This window comes from Dermacentor andersoni, chromosome 1, assembly GCF_023375885.2.
Source record: "Dermacentor andersoni chromosome 1, qqDerAnde1_hic_scaffold, whole genome shotgun sequence".
Classification (NCBI taxonomy): Eukaryota; Metazoa; Arthropoda; class Arachnida; order Ixodida; family Ixodidae; genus Dermacentor; species Dermacentor andersoni.
The window spans coordinates 358,366,640-358,385,480 of record NC_092814.1 but is presented as its reverse complement, the minus strand read 5'-3'; the positions used below and the strand labels follow the sequence as shown (position 1 = coordinate 358,385,480).

At 47.4% G+C, this 18,841-nt stretch overlaps 1 protein-coding gene across 1 annotated transcript in view; it reads right to left on the bottom strand.

The window, feature by feature from the left end:
• LOC126516746 (uncharacterized) overlaps positions 1–18,841 on the bottom strand; it is a 128,119-nt gene that overhangs the window by 90,007 nt on the left and 19,271 nt on the right. Inside the window, exons 3-6 of the mRNA XM_055063824.2 lie at positions 7,908–8,244; positions 6,296–6,318; positions 5,998–6,129; positions 2,998–3,237 (exon numbers count right to left, since the gene is read on the bottom strand). Coding sequence (XP_054919799.1) covers positions 2,998–3,237; positions 5,998–6,129; positions 6,296–6,318; positions 7,908–8,244 — 732 coding nt within the window. The remainder of the gene's footprint in view (positions 1–2,997; positions 3,238–5,997; positions 6,130–6,295; positions 6,319–7,907; positions 8,245–18,841) is intronic.

Genomic DNA, 18,841 nt, shown 5'->3' with positions numbered 1-18,841 from the left:
TCGGAAACAAATATGAATCCAACAGCGCCGAAGGCGAATCGAATCAAGTATCGAATATTTTACTATAGTTTTAGAATAATGCACAGCTTTTTTCTCCACTAATATCAAACAATTTTGACATTGCAGGCACTATTACCTACATTATCAAGTGTCTTTGGATGTAGTACTAATTGTGCAGCCCGCTTTATCAAAAGTTCGAATGCGGCATTATAACTAAACAACCGAGAGTCTGCGGAACATGCGTGCTCGCGAATTAGCGCAATGATTGTTGAAAAGGCAATCGTGTCAGCGCGTTAGCACCTGTGTATACCTTCGAGAATAAAACGGAAATGCGCGTTGACTGCATCGATAGCAGAACGAAGAAAGAACTTTTTCTCTAGTTGTAATGATCGCTGCAAATGCTGCCACCATAACATCAAAAGTCGCGATCAAGCATATTGAGAGTTCGTCTCGAGAGAACACACAGTAGCAGCATTGATAAAGTGTGCCAAACAATACCCATTTCCGCATGTCACGTTATTTGCATTTTTCATTCACGTTATTTGCGGCAATGTCTCTCCGCCACTCCTTACAACGCCTCTGCGAAAAAACGTCACGTTCGCTACTCTCACAGCCGCTTGACAAGAAATGTGTATTCAAATGGAGAAAAAGAAAGCCTGTATAGTCATTATACAGCCAGATCATTCTATAGCAGTACTAAACTATGGAGCACACACCTCCGCCCGCGCCTCGAAATTCAAATGTTTCCAAGGAGATTGAGAGAGCGGTAACCGACGATGAGTCAATGGGATAGTGCAGGCGTATACCGTTCATTCGTAGCACTACTGTAGATTTTGATAATAACAAGTGGAAAAGTATATTTAAAACTCTTTCCATGGCGTAAGTCACCGATACAATTTACATGCAGTTGTCCCTTATGGGCACAATATAAAGTGTACTTTATAAGCGGCGGTTTATAGCAAGCAGTGATGGCGCCCATGAACCGAGTTGCTATATATCTATCTCTCAGGGCGTGCACATTCTCGGAAATTCGGAATTCTGAAGCTTACCGATCAGCTGGTAGTTAATGTTTTCCCAAACACGGAACGGCTATTTCACAGCCGTGATATTTAAGAAATCCTGTCTTCTTACAGCGTCTCTTCCAACACCCATGATTCTCATGCATCTATAAATATGGGTAATGCCGCCGTGAGCAGCCTGGTGCCACCTACAAAAGTCCTGGAGAAACGTACCAATTATTCCGTTTTTCATCGCGCAGGTGGTAGTCGGCACACACGCTGTCCTACCATCTGCGACTTCACGAAACAGCAGCGGCCAGCTTCTGGCCGTTTCTAAAGAAAGCCCTGGAAAAGTACGGTCGCAGATCTCGCGAAACTACTCGCCGCTGTCCCCCGATACACAGACGAGGCAGGCGAGCCATTTCCGTCGCTCTTTCGGTCAAGGCCGAGGTCACCGTCTATGCAGGAAGGAGCGAGTATTTTGTGCGCGCTTCTCGAGACGGGACAAAAAGCCTTGTCTTCTCGCAGTTATCGCTGTGCGCGCACCTTGGCCACGGCTAGGAAGGTAGCAAACAAGCCGCCCGAGCCCACGTGAGCACATTAAGTGTGTACAGTTTCCAGAGATGCACCGCGCCACGGCGGCGCGATTTAGGTTTCATCGAGCACGTTTCGAAGAAGCAGTCGAATTTCAAGTTCTTCCTGTGACACTCGGCTACTCACAGGTATGAGACCCGCGGCATAAGTAAGACGATAATAAATATTAAGCGCAAGCCACCTACACGCGCACGCGGTTAAGAGGAAGCTTTAGCTCGGGTGCTCCTATCTAAATACATGTAAAAGGAGAATTCGTTTTTCTCGGCAACCACTGCACCAAATTTGACGGGGTTTGCTGCATTTAAAAAAAAACCTTAAAATCTAGTGACTGTTGGTTTCGAATTTTCGATTTAGGTCGTCAAATTTTTATAAAAATTTGGAAAAAATCGCAAATTTTCAGAAAACGAAACTATCAAGTTTACTACTCCGTAACTCAGCAAGACAAAATGATATAGGAATTCTGTGAATTGTACCTGATAGCACATCTAAAGCGGACAAAATTGATATGTTACACATGAACATAAAAAAATTGACTAATGTGTAATTACAACTTTTGCAGAACCTTTGTAAACAACGTAACAAATTCACGTAAGATGTAAACTGACATATCAAATTTTTCCGCTTTGAATGGTCTAATGGATGCCGTTTACAGAATCGCGATATCTGTTTTTGATGCAGAGCTATTAGCTTGTAAACTTCGTGCTTCTATTTTTTTCATACGTCTGAATTTTTGAAAATCCTTTTAACAAAATTCAAGCCCTAAATCAATATTCCGCTTCCAACAGTCACTAGAATTTAACTTTCTCTCTCAAATGCAACAAATTTCATTAAAATCGGTCCAGGGGGTTATCTCAGAAAAACGTTTTTGCGTTTTTACATGTATTTGAATAGGCCGCATCGGAGTTGGGCCCGAGCTAAAGCTTCCTCTTAAGCAAGCGACGCTCTCCAGGTGGTCAAAATTACTATACAGAGCACGTCCTACGAGTCGTCTGTCGTAGCGCCAGTGTTGATTTGGGACGTTGATCCCCATGAATTAATCAACACAAGCACGCATAGCACACAGCTCCTTCGACATAATTGTTTCCTTTGCGTATTGAGCAAGTTAGGGGCAACTTAGAAGTCCCCTACAGGCCGCTCTGCAACCATGTCCATACAAGTACAGTGTGCGGTTGCATTAAAGCGACCTGTCATATAGCAGCTAGTTGCAGGTCAACTTAGAAGCCCCTACAGACCGCTCTGCAACCGTGTCCATACAAGTACAGTGTGCGGTTGCATTAAAGCGACCCGCTATGTAGTAGCTACATGCAGTTTCCAGGCTGCCGAGCACACCTTCTTTGTGGCAGCCTCTCGCACTGCACTAAAATGGCGCTCGCGTTATGCCGAGAAAGGATGGGGCCCGACTCACGGACGGCGCCCGGCGTTATGGATCCGCACAGCTTCTGTCCGTCCACGTCGAGGTAGTCGTAGATGCAGCTGTCGCTCTGCTCCAGCTCGAAGTGCAGGAAGGTGAGCTCGAGGCCGCACACGGCGTCCGTGGCCCGGCGGATGTAGTACCAGCACTTCTGGTTGCTCGCGTACGACTCCGGGAAGCCCGGGCTCCACAGCTGGAACTCCTCCTGCGAGTGGCGCTCCTCGCATGGCCCCACTGCGCCACGGGGAGCGGTGGGCACGTCGTTAATTAACAGGCACGCACGCGACAACGGCAATGGGGAAACTTAATAGCAAATGAAAGGCCCCGAGTGGCACTCCCAGGCCGAAAATACCTGCTAAAAAATAGCCTGCCCAAATACTTTTAAACTACAATTTTTCACCAAACAAATGGTGCTCCTTTCCGTGCCGAGTGTACTGAATATCGCGCTGAGTGTTGATCAGATGATTTCAACAGTCGGAACGAATCACGTTAGGTTTTTTAGCATTTACCGGTCAATCCACGCGAGAAGCTGCAGCTTAAACGGCGATTGAGCTTTTTGATTCTTTCACTTGGACGCAGCTTAGCCTTGATTTATCGCCTTACGAAAGGGGTGTAAATATACGGACGCGTTGCAGGTGCACTATAAAGTGCTGCAAGTTATTTGGGAGGGAGAGAGAGGGAGGCGGGAGAGGCTTAACGGCGTCTTCCTTGTTCGGAATGAACCGTCGCATTGATTCCATGCCTACGACTTTCTGGTGCAGAGAACGAGTTGCGGAGTTCAATTCCCGGACTCGACGACCGAGTTTGAATCGGATTAAATAAATAAATAAATAAGTACGCTCGTGCAGTTGAATTCAGGTGCACAATAAGGAACCTCTTGGGGGCAAAATTAATGCCATGCTCTCGACGCGGTGTTTTTCGCAGTCCCAGTCTCGCTTTGGGATTCGCGATATTCAAGCAAAACTTTTTCCGAATGGCCAAGTAGCGCTTGTGTTACGAAGTGCTACAGGGAGCAGGTTTAATTCTGAGAGTCAGAGACGCCTCCAGGGCAGCAAGGGAAGAATGGCGACAATCACAGCACACACACATATATTCAAACATAAAAAGTGAAAATGCACGGACATCGGGAAGCGAGACCAGGCGTGCCTGCAAACCGTTCTGAGCGACTACCACAGCGCACTCACACTTTGGCTGGTGTCCTACGGAACTTCACTAGCGGAGGCGGCAGGCGAGCTGACTCTGGTTCGTCGGCTGGTTGACGGGAGAGGAAGACATGTCGTCAAGAGGTCCTCTCGTACGTTGGCGCTCGACGGGGTTCCTCCGACAGCTGTTCACCTCCCGAACGTTGACGTCGAACGCAAGCCAACGCATCTTCCTCGTTCCGCTTCTCAGCTCTGTGTCTCTTGCCGACGTAGTCTCTTCTCCTTCTGTAGGCTCCTGGAGCCACGCGTCATTTGCCGATTCGCTGCGTACTCGGCGTTCCGCGATTCGCTGCTTTCTTCTTGATTTATTATTTTGCTACGCCACGAGCGCGCATGCAGTGAGGCGTCGTCCTCTAGTGAATGGTGCACGTGCTCCGGTGCACGCGCTTGCATACTTTTAACCTGCTTCGTCGTCGTTTTCTATATATACGTCGCCCAAGGCACTTCAGCACGTAACACAAACTTCCGCGAGCGAGCGCAAGGGTGACGTGGCGTTGCAACTATGCCCCCTCCCTTCACGCAACACCTGGCGCGTTACAGCGGCAGCAGGCGTTCCCTTTCGCCCGCTCTGCTCCGTAGACGCACGCTCTTGACGTGGCTTTGGAGCCAATGAAATTTAGGTGCCGTTTTTCGCTTGTCCAGACGACAGACGCCGGCTTTTTTGCTCAATGGGCCATTTGACGTTTTCGCATCAAAAATGCGAAATCATTGCAGGCTTATGAGGTACTCGCTTATTCGAAATAAAATTATACCTGTCCGTAGCATATAATCTTCGCCATGCCGCATGACGCAACAATGCATTTTCGAATTTTCGCCATTGATTCGTGGCTTCTTGCATACGCGTCTAGCTTTGCTTAGGTTCGCGGTCGACTTGGAAGTGATTTCGCGATGTCTTTCTTCGTTTTCTTTTTCTTTATTTTTCTTTTACAGCGAAGCTCTTTACCTGACGGACCTGTTTGAATGAGCCGTATGTGTGGTCTCCTATGCGGTATCTGGGCTGGCTAACGTCCATGAAGTGAACAGAAAAGATGGCGGCGCTGCGTGGTCTCGTAGAGGGGAAGGGGTATCTGGGCTGGCTAACGTCCGTAAAGTGAACAAAAAGTGGCGCGAGCGCCGAATAGAGAAGGAACGATAGTACGGCGGAGAAGAAAGGAAGGACACTTGATTTCACCGCGCGCCGCACCTGCGGAGTGGGGGAGTGCACTCGCGCTGGCCGCCGTTGCAGCCGGCTGCGTCTGCTGTCGTCCGCCCTCGATACAACGGCGCGGCAGTTGTGGCGTGAAAACACGGCGATGTGCGCCGCGGTGCGTAAGTACCGGATTGTGCATTGCAGAGGTAGACCATTGCAACTGTTTCAACTCCAACAAAAATAGGAAAAACGGGAAGACCACGCATTGTGCGCACGGCCGAAGAACGAGCCGAGTACGAGGAGAGGCGTCGACTGCAGAGACGCGACTATCAACAACGACAACGTGCCCGTGTGAAAGCGGAGAATGCGGCCGGTGACTTTGCCTGCAAAGAACGTCGATGAGAGCAGATGCGAGAGTCTAACTGCCGGCGTCGAGCGCAAGCTGCCGATGAAGATCGCGCACTGGAAGCGGCTCGTAAGCGTCCAGCTATGTCGGTCTAGTCGGCATCCAAGCGCCAAAAGCTTGAGTTGCCACCTCCTTCTAGTTCAGGAGAACGTTTCTGGACGCGGAGTTGCACCATAGTTGCTTGGAACAGCTTCGCTCGCTAATCCGCCACCATATGAATGGTTCGGCCAGAATTTTTTTTATTGTCACGCACTTACCCACATTCTTGCGTGTGTCACAGAAACCGGGCCGCCGGGTGACCTCGATCCAGAAACCCTTGCCCGAGACGAGCGGATTGGTGTGCAGGTAAAACGTCACCTCGTCTCTGTCCTTAGGGAAGTCCACAATTTCTAGGAGACAAAAGTGTATAGAAAAAGAAAAGTACAGTGGCAGAATGGCAACACGGTTTCCAGGGAAACTGTTAAGATTACTGTTCGTATAGAAAGGCTGTTCGTACATAGATTTCTTGGTACAAAGTTTTACAGGAATACACCGAGTAACTAAGTTCTCGCTCACGGCGCTTCTCTTGAAAGATCGAACTGGATTGGGCAAAATATTAACAGAAAACTGATAATTACCCACAACGTTCCTAATTAAGCCTTGTACGTTTTTACCTTTGCCCACATATTGCCCCCATAATTTCGCGCATCCCATTCAATTTAAGCTTCGATTACAACTTTTTGTATTGTCGCGATGCAGAACAGAACATGCAGACAAGAGACGATGACGAAGTGCTGTTGTTGCGGGGGCGCTTCCGCAAGGTGTTTTTCCGAGCATGAAAGAAGCCCGCGAATGCACGCAAAATTGCCGCGTGACTGGCCGCTCGAGGCATTTCGCATGTATTCGCGGGCTTCTTTCACGCTAGTAAAAACACTTTGACGTAGCAAGTACCCTGAGACTGCTAACGCATTAAAAAGGGGGGCACGACAGCGCTAATACTTAGCGAAATAACTAATGCTGATGCAGCGTTACAGCAACGACATCTATGCGACAAAAAAAAACAAATCATTCGTCTCCCTCACCAATATGGCAGCAACGGGGAATGTGTCAGAAATTGTTGCAAAGTCTTCTGCAGCGGCATCTAATTGGGATGTGTTGTAAGCGTAGTTCGTGCAAATGACAGCAATATGTTCTCGCGTTTAATGCAGGGTATGCGGAGGTTTTCGCTTCTTGCACGCATGTGTCATGCACTTAGCACATTAAGTTGGGCTAATTACGCAAAGACCAACAAAGTAGACTTATTAAATCCGACCCGGCATGTCAGAGTCGTTCCGAAACATCGCGTTCACTTGAATGAACCTAGTTCGTTGGTTTTGGTAAAGTTAGCCTAAATTTGTGTGTCCGAACAGCGCCGCTGAAGAAGCTAGTTTATAGTACCTTATAATTACCAGGCAACTGCGATAGAGAGATACAAAAAAAAGGGGGGGGGAGACGCTAAAAATAATGAAAAATGACCCTCATGACACGGCTTCGTCCGTGTCTCTTTTGTAGCCGCCGTCTTCATTCGCACCTGTCAACAGCCGAGTTGTCAGAGAACTCAAGTCTTCCCTAACCAGACTGATTTCAGGCGATTGTCAACCTTCGAGACTTAACACAATAATTACAACACTAAAAAGGAATGTTGAGTTAAGCTTGTTAAATTAGACTGGCGGATTATCAAAAATGTCACTCTACGTGTGCGGACGCTTGGTAAGCCAGAAAGCACACATAATCAAACGATAGGGTGCGAGGCAACCTTGAAATTTCCGCACTAGCTCCTCGTGACGTCATGGGTTGGACAGCGTCTGCTCTCGATCATTCTAAAGCTTCAACATGAACAAGATTTACACTGCGTTGCAGAGGTTTAAAAGCATTTCTCTCTACAGATTAAAAATGTGAAATCTTTGTCTTCACAAAGACGTATGGCGCTGCCGTGAAGGCCCGCAATTCAGGACCGATGGCATTGCCTTTCCGTTTCTGCACTGGAAATCAACGTCCTTCAGCCAAAGAAAATAAAGTTTTGAAATCATATTTTGTTGGCAGAAGCTCATTTAGTGTCGCTATGCAGTGTCCCTTTAGAGCACATCATGCTCAAAATGAAGCGGTGGAGAACGATTTCCTTCTTTCTTTCGTTTTTTCACGTCAAAGCATGTCACGGCGCCTCTCACGCTGATCGTACCGGCGGCGTATTTGTCGCGTACCTGTGTGGCCACGGTATCGCCGCCGTCCGCAGAACCTCTTGTCGGCGACGGCCAGGTAGTCGTTGCGACACCCGGGCGACTCTTCCAGGTCGAAGTCGTGGAAGTGCACCTGCAGCGAACAGGCCCCGCCCACCCGCTTGACGCGGTAAGTGCACTCAAGCAGCGGAGGGTAGTCGAGCGGGTAGCCGTAGCTGGTGAAGTTGCCCTCTCCGTCGAACAAGCAGTAGTCGCACACGCCCTGGTGCACCAGCCGGCTGTCGGCTGCGAAGGAAGGGCGAGGACGAGAGAAAGATTAAATCGTCTGTGGCGCCGAGAACGCTCGTGCGATGCCGGGGAGCGTTGTAAACGCGAATGAATGTATGGATGCTTGGCAGACGTTTTTCAGAGGCGTCCGAAGATACTATACTGGTCGACGTTTGTTGTTCTCGTCGCAATCATCAAGTGAGGCATCGCTGTACGCGTTGAAACTAGAATGCCTAGCGCGTTCGCTGGCGCTGCGATTGCAACAGCGTCACATGCTAATGCCGAGCCCCTGGTTACCCCGTATAATATATGCGCTACAACGGGCCTCATTTTATCATTTGCCTTGACGACGTGTAGATATGCAAACATTAGAAAGGAAAAGAAGCGAAGGAGCAGGCTGGCAACTGCTACCGATAAAGGCCCAACGCTGACTACTGTTCAAGAACGAGGGGATAGAAACGTAGAAATGGAAGATGGGATGAAGAAAAGGGAAAGAGAGGAGAAAGAACGAGATGATAAGCAAAAGAGTCTTAAGTAAAACGAGACAAAGTAGAGCAGCGTGCTATAAAAAAAAAACGAAAATAAAAAAAAACATCGCAGGGCGCTCTAATCGAACAGCGAAAAATTATAGGATTTAAAAAACATACTGAGAGGTCTCGTTAATCATTTCGTAGTTAAGCCACTTAAAGTGAAAGGTAGATGGCAGGTGACGAAGCTATATTACCGTGAACTATAATATATATATATATATATATATATATATATATATATATATATATATATATATATATATATATATAGCGAGAGAGAGAGAGAGAAAAAGAGAGAGAGCGTCTATCACGTGATACCTGTAGTGCAATGTACGCGCACTGCACACAGAGGCCATAGGCCCGCATAGAACGTTCTAGCTCGAACACACCCATTTTGCACATTCACATTCAGGCCTCACATGTTCCAAAGACGAGCGTCTAAGCAGTTCTGTATGACTGCCAAACACACGAAGATGAACGGATTGCCCCTGGGACAGTTTTAGGGCACTGATAGATGACATGACTTTCACGGAAGAGGAGATCTTGGAACCGTGGTCTCGTGCGTCTGCGATGTGCAAAGCCACAAAAGCACTGCTCTGATCTTTAACATGAACCAGCTTATACGACCGCTTGTGATGAGGTGAAGGATGAACGTTGCATTATTGTGTGCGTACCCATTACAAATGTGAACTTCTCTAGTGCTTCTCATATTGCTCCTTTCCCCTTTTCCCAGATGATGGTAGCCAGCCGGGCTCAGCCTGATCAACCTCCCTGCCTTTCCGTTAGCTCTCTCTCTCTCTCTCTCTCTCTCTCTCTCTCTCTCAGACACACACACACATACAGAGTGGTTTTGTTTATTTATTTATTTATTTATTTATTTATTTAATTATTTATTTATTTATTTATTTATTTATACATACTGCAGCGCAATTTGCGTTATAGTAGAAGTGGGTTAAGAAAAGGTACAGAAAATGCATTGGAGTATACAGCGGTAAACACAAGTGAACGCTTTTAAAGAGCACTGATGAAAGAAAAATACACAATAAGTTATACAAATGCTGCCAGGCATGGGTGAGCACCATCATGCATTTGGGATGGCGGTTGCAAAAATTTGGGATGAGCATGAGCGAATGGAGCCAGGTAATGAATTCCAGTTTTCGATCGACCGTCTAAGCAAAGCGCCTTAGGCGCCTTAGGCAAAGTCAAGCACCCGAGCCTTTCTGCCCTGCATGGTCTCTGGCGTTGCTTTTGCTGGTTTTCAATTTTTACATCAGCAGGGCTCGTCAGATCATTTTCTACTTTCATGCCAACGATCTTCTAATTTTGTTACAGGGAACTCCGAAATAACACTGCATCGTGTTGGTTTTGATTTCAGCTCTGTTTCGGTGACTCGATCCTTGGGCACCGTGACGGGAGTATTCCTCTTTTGAAGACTTTTATAGGTTCAAGCCGTTTCTATTAAATATGCACCTCTTTGTTTCTTTTTCTTCTACTTCTATATTTTCATTATTACATTCTACATTCCAATTTTTTACGCTAACCTGTCATCTTAAAGTACCGTTTAATTTGGTTTTCGTCTTGACAAGTATGTGCTCTAACTTGGCATATTTTGTTGCACGATCCTTGGCCAACCCTTTAGAGTTGGCGTGTGCCACCTTCATGAAAGGGTCCACGCTAACTCTGTCATAAGAAAAACCAATATATTGTATCCCACGGGCAGTTTTTTTTTTTTTTTTTTTCAGAACGGCAGTGAAAATGACGCCTTAAGAAAAAGCAAGTACAAATTCCAAGCGATGGGAACTCGGCAATTAAATGAAAAACACGACCGTAACTGGGCGACAATATAACCGCAGCGTATAATGCGTTGCCACGGGCCTGGCCTCGTTGAAAACTGTCGAAACGCGTCCTCGAGGGACAGTCGTTACAGCGCTATACGCGTCACGTGTCGCTGTAGATTTTTCTCGTAGAAAGGAGGGAGGAGTAATGTATTTATCTTTTCTTTAGCAGTAAGCACCTGATTTTTCTTTTCTGAAATTAAGAGAATACTAGCCGTAGTCAGTGCTGAGCCTCGGTATTGTGGTTCAATTCTATTGTTCTCGCAGTCTTCAGATTAAAACAGCAATGGCGTGTTGTACGCGCTAGACATGATTCACGCCTGAGTCACAGCGAGTCGCGCATTCAAAAAGTGCTTCCTATTGTAGTTATCGCAGTTTATTTTTGCTGTTGCCCCATACATAAACTTCTTCGCTCACCATTCGGTTCTTTTTAGCATTCTTTCTGCTTTTCTCGGCCATACGGAAAACCCGCAAAAGTATTTCTTTTCCTTTCGAAATCGGGTCTCCCTTATTTTCTCGTTTTCCTAGAAAATAAAGGCGAACAAAAAAAAAATGACGCACTGAACATAGCTTTGTACACGTATCTCTCAAGCGATGCCAAAAGCAGAACACAGACGATATAGCGAGGGTTACGTCGGTTACGCGCAAGCTCCACTGCTTTCGTTGCATATGCGCTACGCGCGATTAAAGTCCGCGAAGCTCGCGAATGTGCCAACTCAAGTGGGACTTGTACGTGCACTCGGGGCCTTGGTATGTTCGCTGCCTACACAACCATCGCCCGAGAAATACCTCGCCGACATCGTTTGGTGCCGAATTGTTCAGCTGCTTTAGTCACAGTGTTTCAGAATTCCCAGGGATTCGGAACGCCAAGCACCGGTGCCTTCAGTAAGCGTGAGCCGGACATGGGCGGGGTTTACGTTCAAATAGTCAATCGTGAATATTCTGCGAGGCGATAAGCCGGGTATTGATAGAGGAAATAGCCTCTAGATGTTGATTGACTGAAAACGTCACTTAACGTCCGAAGGCAACGCATAGGCCGACAATCGTTATAGAGGGAGGGGGGGAGGGCACCGGTTTAATTTTGACCTCGTAGGGTTCTTCAGCGTGCAACCCAAAGCTCGCTACCCCAGCGTTCTCGCTTTGCGCTTTCATCTGAATTGGAATGCATTATGTAACCGCGCAAACGACAACGGAAGACGGAAACACACCGTTGTCGCTCGCGCGGTTACATAATGAATTCCAATATCGACCCCCAACTAGCCCGCCTCTCCCTGTTAAATATGCTACTTTCATCTTAATGCCGTGGCCAGAAATTTAGCCAGCGGCCACGTGATCGTTAGCACGGAGAGCCCTAGCGGCTATAGCGTTTCTGTGGCTGTAGCAGCAGTACCCTTGTAGCGGCCGACCGCAGCGGTTTCGCAGACGCTGAGCCGCGCGTCACTCATGCAAAGGCGCTTTCTCTTTTGTTTAATGGGTGAATTAACCTTCGAAACAGTGTGCAAAGTTCAAACTACGCATATGTGCGTGTGGAATTTCCAAAATTTCGATTCAAAATTGCGCATAGAAACAGACCTAGACTCCCTCAAAAATTATTTGTCAATGACTGTACGCAGTTTAGGAAATCAAATTAAGCCTCTTTATACTAGCATGCGAATCGAATATCACCGAGGTAGCTGCAAGTCAAAGGGAGTCCAAATGGAGAGTTTGCAAGCACAACGCCTCCGGTTACACCGATTGGCTTGTACAGAAAACATCAACAAAAAAAATTAACACAAACGAAACCTTTATCTCGCTGAAACACTAGCTCATACAAGCAAAAAAAAAAAAAAAAAATGTATGAACAACGAAGGCGAGCCACTGCATAAAATTGTCCGTCATCTTTTGAGCACATGTCCATACTTATACAAACGTTTTTCACTGCACTGAAAGCTTTTATTTCCCGGCAGGCTGCTAAGTGGCGATGGTCCGACTATCGTCTCGACTGACAATGGTTGACGGCCCAGAGACCAAAGTTTGTAGCGTAGCTGTTGCCATTGCGTGGCATCCGAGAACTGTGTGGCGAATCGCCCTTACAATAACAAAATAACGCAAGTGTGACTATATACCTTCAAACAGGAAAATAAGTTAGAAGGAACAAAGCCTCCCATGCAAACCCAGTGGCTGTCAGGGGTCAAGTTTTTTTCGGTAAGCAGAACGTGAGTCTGCTGGTCTGACCCAAGTGCAGTGTGTGTCACGTTTTCACAGGGCGCCTAAATATAGTACATCATTGTGTCGTTGCTACTTTCGAGTTTTTATTTCGAGGTATGAAGGTTTCAGTGTGTCACGTGGTGGCGCTTTTTGACCGCGCTATAGCTGAACTAGATGGCCAGAACTTCTCGGTATCGGTCAGCGCGGAGAAACAACATGACAGTTCGACGTGCCCGACTGTCACCTGTGCTGCTTCAGAGCACAAACTTAGAGACCATTACGTCCGAATAAAAATAGGGTAGGGATAAATAGAGATAGGTGCCTTAAGCCACCTCAGACACTGAAAGAACTACCCAGCTTCCTGGAATTATGCTCCTATTTTCGACGGTTCGTGCCCAGATTCGCGGACATTGTTTATCCATTGACAAGCCTCTTGCGAAAAGGCAGTTCATACGAGTGGGCACCTGAATGCGACGCGGCATTCTCCCAACTCAAAGTTTCTGCGCACATCAGAACCCATTCTTCGTCACATCGAGCCGTCTGCTCCTACTGAAGTGCACAGTGACGCCAGCGGAATCGGCATCGGAGGAGTGCTTGTGTAGCGCCATAATAATGAAGAGTATGTGGTTGCCATGCGAGCCGTTCTCTCAGCACGGCTGAACCAAACTACACTGTGACAGACAAAGAATGTTCAGCGGCTGTATTTGCTGTTCAGAAGTGTCGTTGCTACCTCTACTGGCGCCCATCCACTATTGTAACCGGCCACCATTCCTTATGTTGGCTTTTTTATACCCTCCGTGACCCTTCCGGTCGTCTAGCACGCTGGGCTTTACGGCTCCAAGAATTTGACTTCATTGTTTCGTACGAAAGTGGAAGACGTCATGCTGATGCTGACTGCCTTTCTCGCCTTCTTCTGCTCACAACGGAGGATAACGCGGACAATCTCGACACCGGCTTTGCTGCTGTTTCTCACACGTTTCCTGGCGCCACCGTTTTCAAGCGGGAACAGCGCATTGTCTTATGTTTGGAACCCCTGTTCGCCGATGTCTGCAGTCCCAAGGCCAGTGGTCGCTTTTGTCTTCGCGAATGACTGTTATACATGACAAATTACTAAGCAAGTGGCGCGCGGTATTTAGTGATTGTTCCCGAAAGTCTGCAATGTGACGTTCTGCGTGTCATATGATGATCCGACGTCAGGCCATCTTGGATTCATTCGCACCTTACATCGAACACAGGAGCGGTTTTACTGGCTTAAGATGCGACATTCTATTAAACAATACGTGTCGAGCTGCGACAAGTGGCAGCGTCTCAAGAGACCTACAAGCGCTCCGCAAGGCCTTCTTCATCATGTAGCGCCGCCTACACCTTTCGAGCAAGTCGGTATCGACCTGCTCGGACCATTTCCACGATCTTCGAACAATAATCGGTGGGTCATCGTCTGTGTCGATCACCTTACTAGACCGCGGAAACCGCTGCGATATATTCCTCCACAGCCGCTTGAGTCGCTGCCTTCTTGTTACGCTACGTAATTCTTCGCCAAGGTCCGCCTCGCGTAATCATCAGCGACCGTGGTCGCCAATTCGTCGCCGACGCCGTGGAAGAATTGCTTAGACTCTACACTTCGAAGTTCCGCCACTCAACACCATATCATCCCCAGACGAATGGCCTTGTCAAACGTACCAACCGCGCCCTGACCAACATGCATGTATCATCCAATCATAAGAAGTGGGATGACATCTTACTGTTTGTCACCTACGCCTCATCCATCTCATCCATCATCTGTAAATAAACACGCCTCGTCCGTAACAATATGTACAAGAAGGTTGGAAGTGCAGTCACAGTTTACTCTCGCGCCATTTCTTTATCGTCTTCACTCGGGCCGAGTGAGAGTTTTATAATCATGTGATGGCTGTTTTGAGTGTGGACTCTGCCGCTTTGTCGGTACCTTGCCTTCGACGCCATAAAAAGGGCGCTGTGCGCAGTCAATGTCATTTTCGCGTCACATATAACCAAATATATTCGGTTCCCGCGACAGGGCCGTTCAATTCACTGCGAAGTTGTACGCTGTATGTAACATAAATATACGCGACGCCCGCACAGCTGACGCATCCATCGAACTGCACAAACGGTTTCGGGTGCCCTGTACGCTGTATTCGCTGGTCCGTTGTGTGAACGCGATGGTGCCGCGTATCGTAACTACACAGCGGGTGGCTGCAATTGCCATTTGGACCCAATTGTATTGCTATCTAAACTGAGAAGCCTGCCGATGCCAAGGTGCCTTCTCACGCGCATGCATCTCCAGCTCCGCATACCAGCATATATATATATATATATATATATATATATATATATATATATATATATATATATATATATATTGAACAGCGCGCAAGAAGAACCAACCGGACGCGGAACAGACCTCGTTTAACCAGCGGCGATCGCCGACAGCGCAAATTTGTCATCGGAACAATGCCTTGGCGACCTATATGGAACACGGTCATAGTCGCGCAGCAGTGCTGTTCATTCGAGAGACTGCGCGAGCGGGTCGAAAAAAAAAGGAGGGCGCGGGGTCCGTGAGCATATGCGCCAGGCATGCTCGTCTCTGGGGGGCAAGAGTCGCGTGTCCGCGCAGTCATGGCGGAAGTGAGGAGCCGCGTCTCCAGCGGCGTCCTCAGCGACTGGCTCGCGCTGCGAGGCGACCTCAAAGAAGGCTGGGCCCAGCTCGGCTCATTCGGGGGGGCGCCCTTTGTTTTACTTTCTTTGGCAGGCAGCGCGCCGGAAGTCCTTTTTGATGCAACCATCGGCCGCGGATTCAGGGGCACAAAAGGCGGGACGATTCGCCCCGCGGCGCGGATTGCCGGAAGCGTAGACAGCCCTCGCCCGGAAGTCCTCCTCACCCCCGCGTCGAGCGTGGAAAAGGAGGAGGCCGCAATTAGACGGGCACCCGCGACAATGAGCAGGTCAGCTCCTCGGGATACGCCGCGCCTGCTTAATTCAGCCCGAAAGTTGCGGACCGTTTGTTTCGGCGATGGACAGCAGCCAGATTCGAAAGTTCTTTTTTTTTTCTTATGTTGCTCTTTCTTCTTTCCTTTTTGCTCTATAGGACGAAGAGCGCGCAGCTAGAGGTCGCTAAAGCACTGGCACGGACGCGAAAGTGCGTCGCTCAAGTCTCAGCTGCCGGACACATAGTAAGGGAGCTCGGGCGCCTCTTAAAGGTAGATCCTCGGTGTGTCTGCGGCAAGGACTCTGCGAGCGACGCATTCGTTTTCGTCGCGTCTCGCAGTTGCGACACGCGTGTGAGCTAGGCGGATGCATTTTTTTCCATAGCTACGTGTTGATACTTTCTCTTTGCGCAAGAACATAATCGCACGCTGCTTGAAACCCGTATGACTACAAATAAAAGCAGTATACAGACAAAGGGGGAAAAAAAACGAGAGACAAAGAACTTCATACGTGGCTCTTGTGCAAAGAAAGGTTCGACGCAGAACGCAAATTATAAGACAGTTCCGCCGTTAGAGCCCCCCGTATTATAGACGCCGCGGGATCTTAAAGGGACACTAAAGGGAAAAATGATTTCTTCTGCATCAGTAAATTACCGTTCTACAACACCAAAAACACCACTCTTACAACGATAAGACGTTTGGTAAGCCAGAAAAAGCGCAAGAACGAAATACGGGTGGCGACGCCTACTCAAGTTCTCGCACCTGGGGGCTGTGACGTCTTGGATTTCGATGGCATCTTCTAGGGCCTACTAATTATATATAGCGGTACAGATTGACTACATTGTGTTCTAAAGGAACCAAGTATTAAACATGACAAGTTTCGGGAACCTTTATTCAGCCAACGCGGCCCAGATACGAAAACGTACTTTGGAATCCCTGACGTCACGCTGACGTACAGGCGCTGGGGTTTCGGCGCGAAATTCAAATACTGATACTTGGACCTTCATTTTCCCATCTAATAATCAAAATACTTTTTTGAAATGATTGCCTGCAGGGTTCTAAAGAATGCTTCATTAGTCTAAACTGATTTATTGTTTCACTTTAGTGTCCCATTAACACGGATATTTGGACATTGGTTCGCGCTGAACGCGCAGTACTTACTGCCGCATCGCAGAAGAATAATGGCTATTATAAGTAATTTTTTTTAATCGTACAGCGCGTGAATGGCATTTTCTTTTGTTTATTCCGATTTTTTTTCTTTTGACGCTCTTTTTCTGAGGGTCTGTTCTTACCCTTTGCTCCTGCTATAGCAAGTACGCCATTGACAAATCAATTGAGTACTACGATCGCGTTTACTGAAAGCGCGATAGCGCGATGACATTTTCTTTCCACGATGTAGGGCTCCGACGCCGACTCGCATATATATATATATATATATATATATATATATATATATATATATATATATATATATATATATATATATATATATATATATATATATATATATACATATATTTATATAACCAGTGCACACGCCAGGAGCGCGCCCTCACCAAATTACGACAATAAAAACGGTCAAGCGCGCCTTGTACAGATCACACTGTGACGATCGTGTCTGCTGCAAAACATAATACACCAATGTCCGCGCAACGCAAACAGGTGAAAATTCAAACGAACGCCCTCCTCATTCTTCTCACGAAGGGAGTCTCAGTCTTTGGGCCAGAAGAAACGACGTCACACGCGTGCATCGTACAATACGCAAGCAACCGGAAGCCGAGCCGCGAGGAACTCGGGGGTTTCCCGGAAGCGCACAAAACAGCCTCCGGAGACGCACCACGCAGCAATGCGATTTCGCGACTCCTGGGTCGCGCAAAAGGCCCGAAACCGACGCCGACACACACACATATATACACTAGAGCTCACAAAGCGCTACTTCCAACCGATGTTCTGTATGTATGTCTATGCATGTGTTGCGGTCACTTGCGCGCCTTTTTATACACGGTGTAGAACCAATACGCCCAAGCTTCCGCCGTAATGTGGGTTTCGGGTCGGCGCACCTGGCGTGGATGCAAACTGCAGGAAACGTACGAACGAGGCCTTTATTCTACGGTGGTGACTTACTTAAATATTAGGCTCTGGAGGGTATCTGATCAAGACTGGCGCACCCTGTTCTTTTGCGAGGCACAGGTGTTCGTTTTATGCACAAGAGGTAGCTACAGGAAGCTGCAGGTCTGGTTCCAACTTTTCTCTATTTCTCTCGTTGACAGAATGCGTCAGGTACATCGCCAGTGGGTCACGTCGCGGTCTTTCGCTCTTTTTTCCTGCATTTGGGCGCTTCAAGGTGAATTCTGGCTGTTTTCTTCATTTCTTATTACTATATTATACGCTGCCCTGGCATATAGCTTGCCCAGTGGTTGCTGCAGCCTGCTACTTCGCATTGAGCCACTTCAGGAAACTGAATGCAACAGCGCCATCTATCGTTCACCTTTGACCAGCATGCAGCTTAGCCGGCCAACGATTGCAGTTAAAATTGCTGCAGCTCTAATCGCCGTTCACGCAACGTCTTCAGATTCAGAATTGTAGAGAACGAAGGCGCTATCGCGACACGTGTATGGGCCAGACAGACCTTCGTTCTTACCAGGCGTGCGTGCGATTTGGTAGCAACGGCGTCACAAAGCACGCAGCCTGATCGATAGCCAGGGTTAGGCACTCTGGTGCACCAGGTCATAGACGTCGTTCGTTATACTTATTAACGTTGTTTTGTTAACGCTTTGTACCTCCCATATAAATAAACAGGTGACGTTGAAAGGCGTCCATACACGGAATCATCTGGCTTCGTGGAAGCCTTATAGGCGCAGCTGGAACAGCCAAACTGAGCTCGACTCATGCAGTTTAAGTTTTTAGATTTAGTGCGCCCAAGTGCGGATAAGCTTAAAGTATACATAGGGGTCTCGTCAATTTCATTATTATTATTATTATTATTATTATTATTATTATTATTATTATTATTATTGTTGTTGTTGTTGTTGTTGTTGTTGTTGTTGTTGTTGTTGTTATTTTTGTAAACATATTAAACACCACGCATAAATGCCACTTAACGCAGCCCTATTTGTTTAATGCCATTCCTGGCCAAAGAGCAACG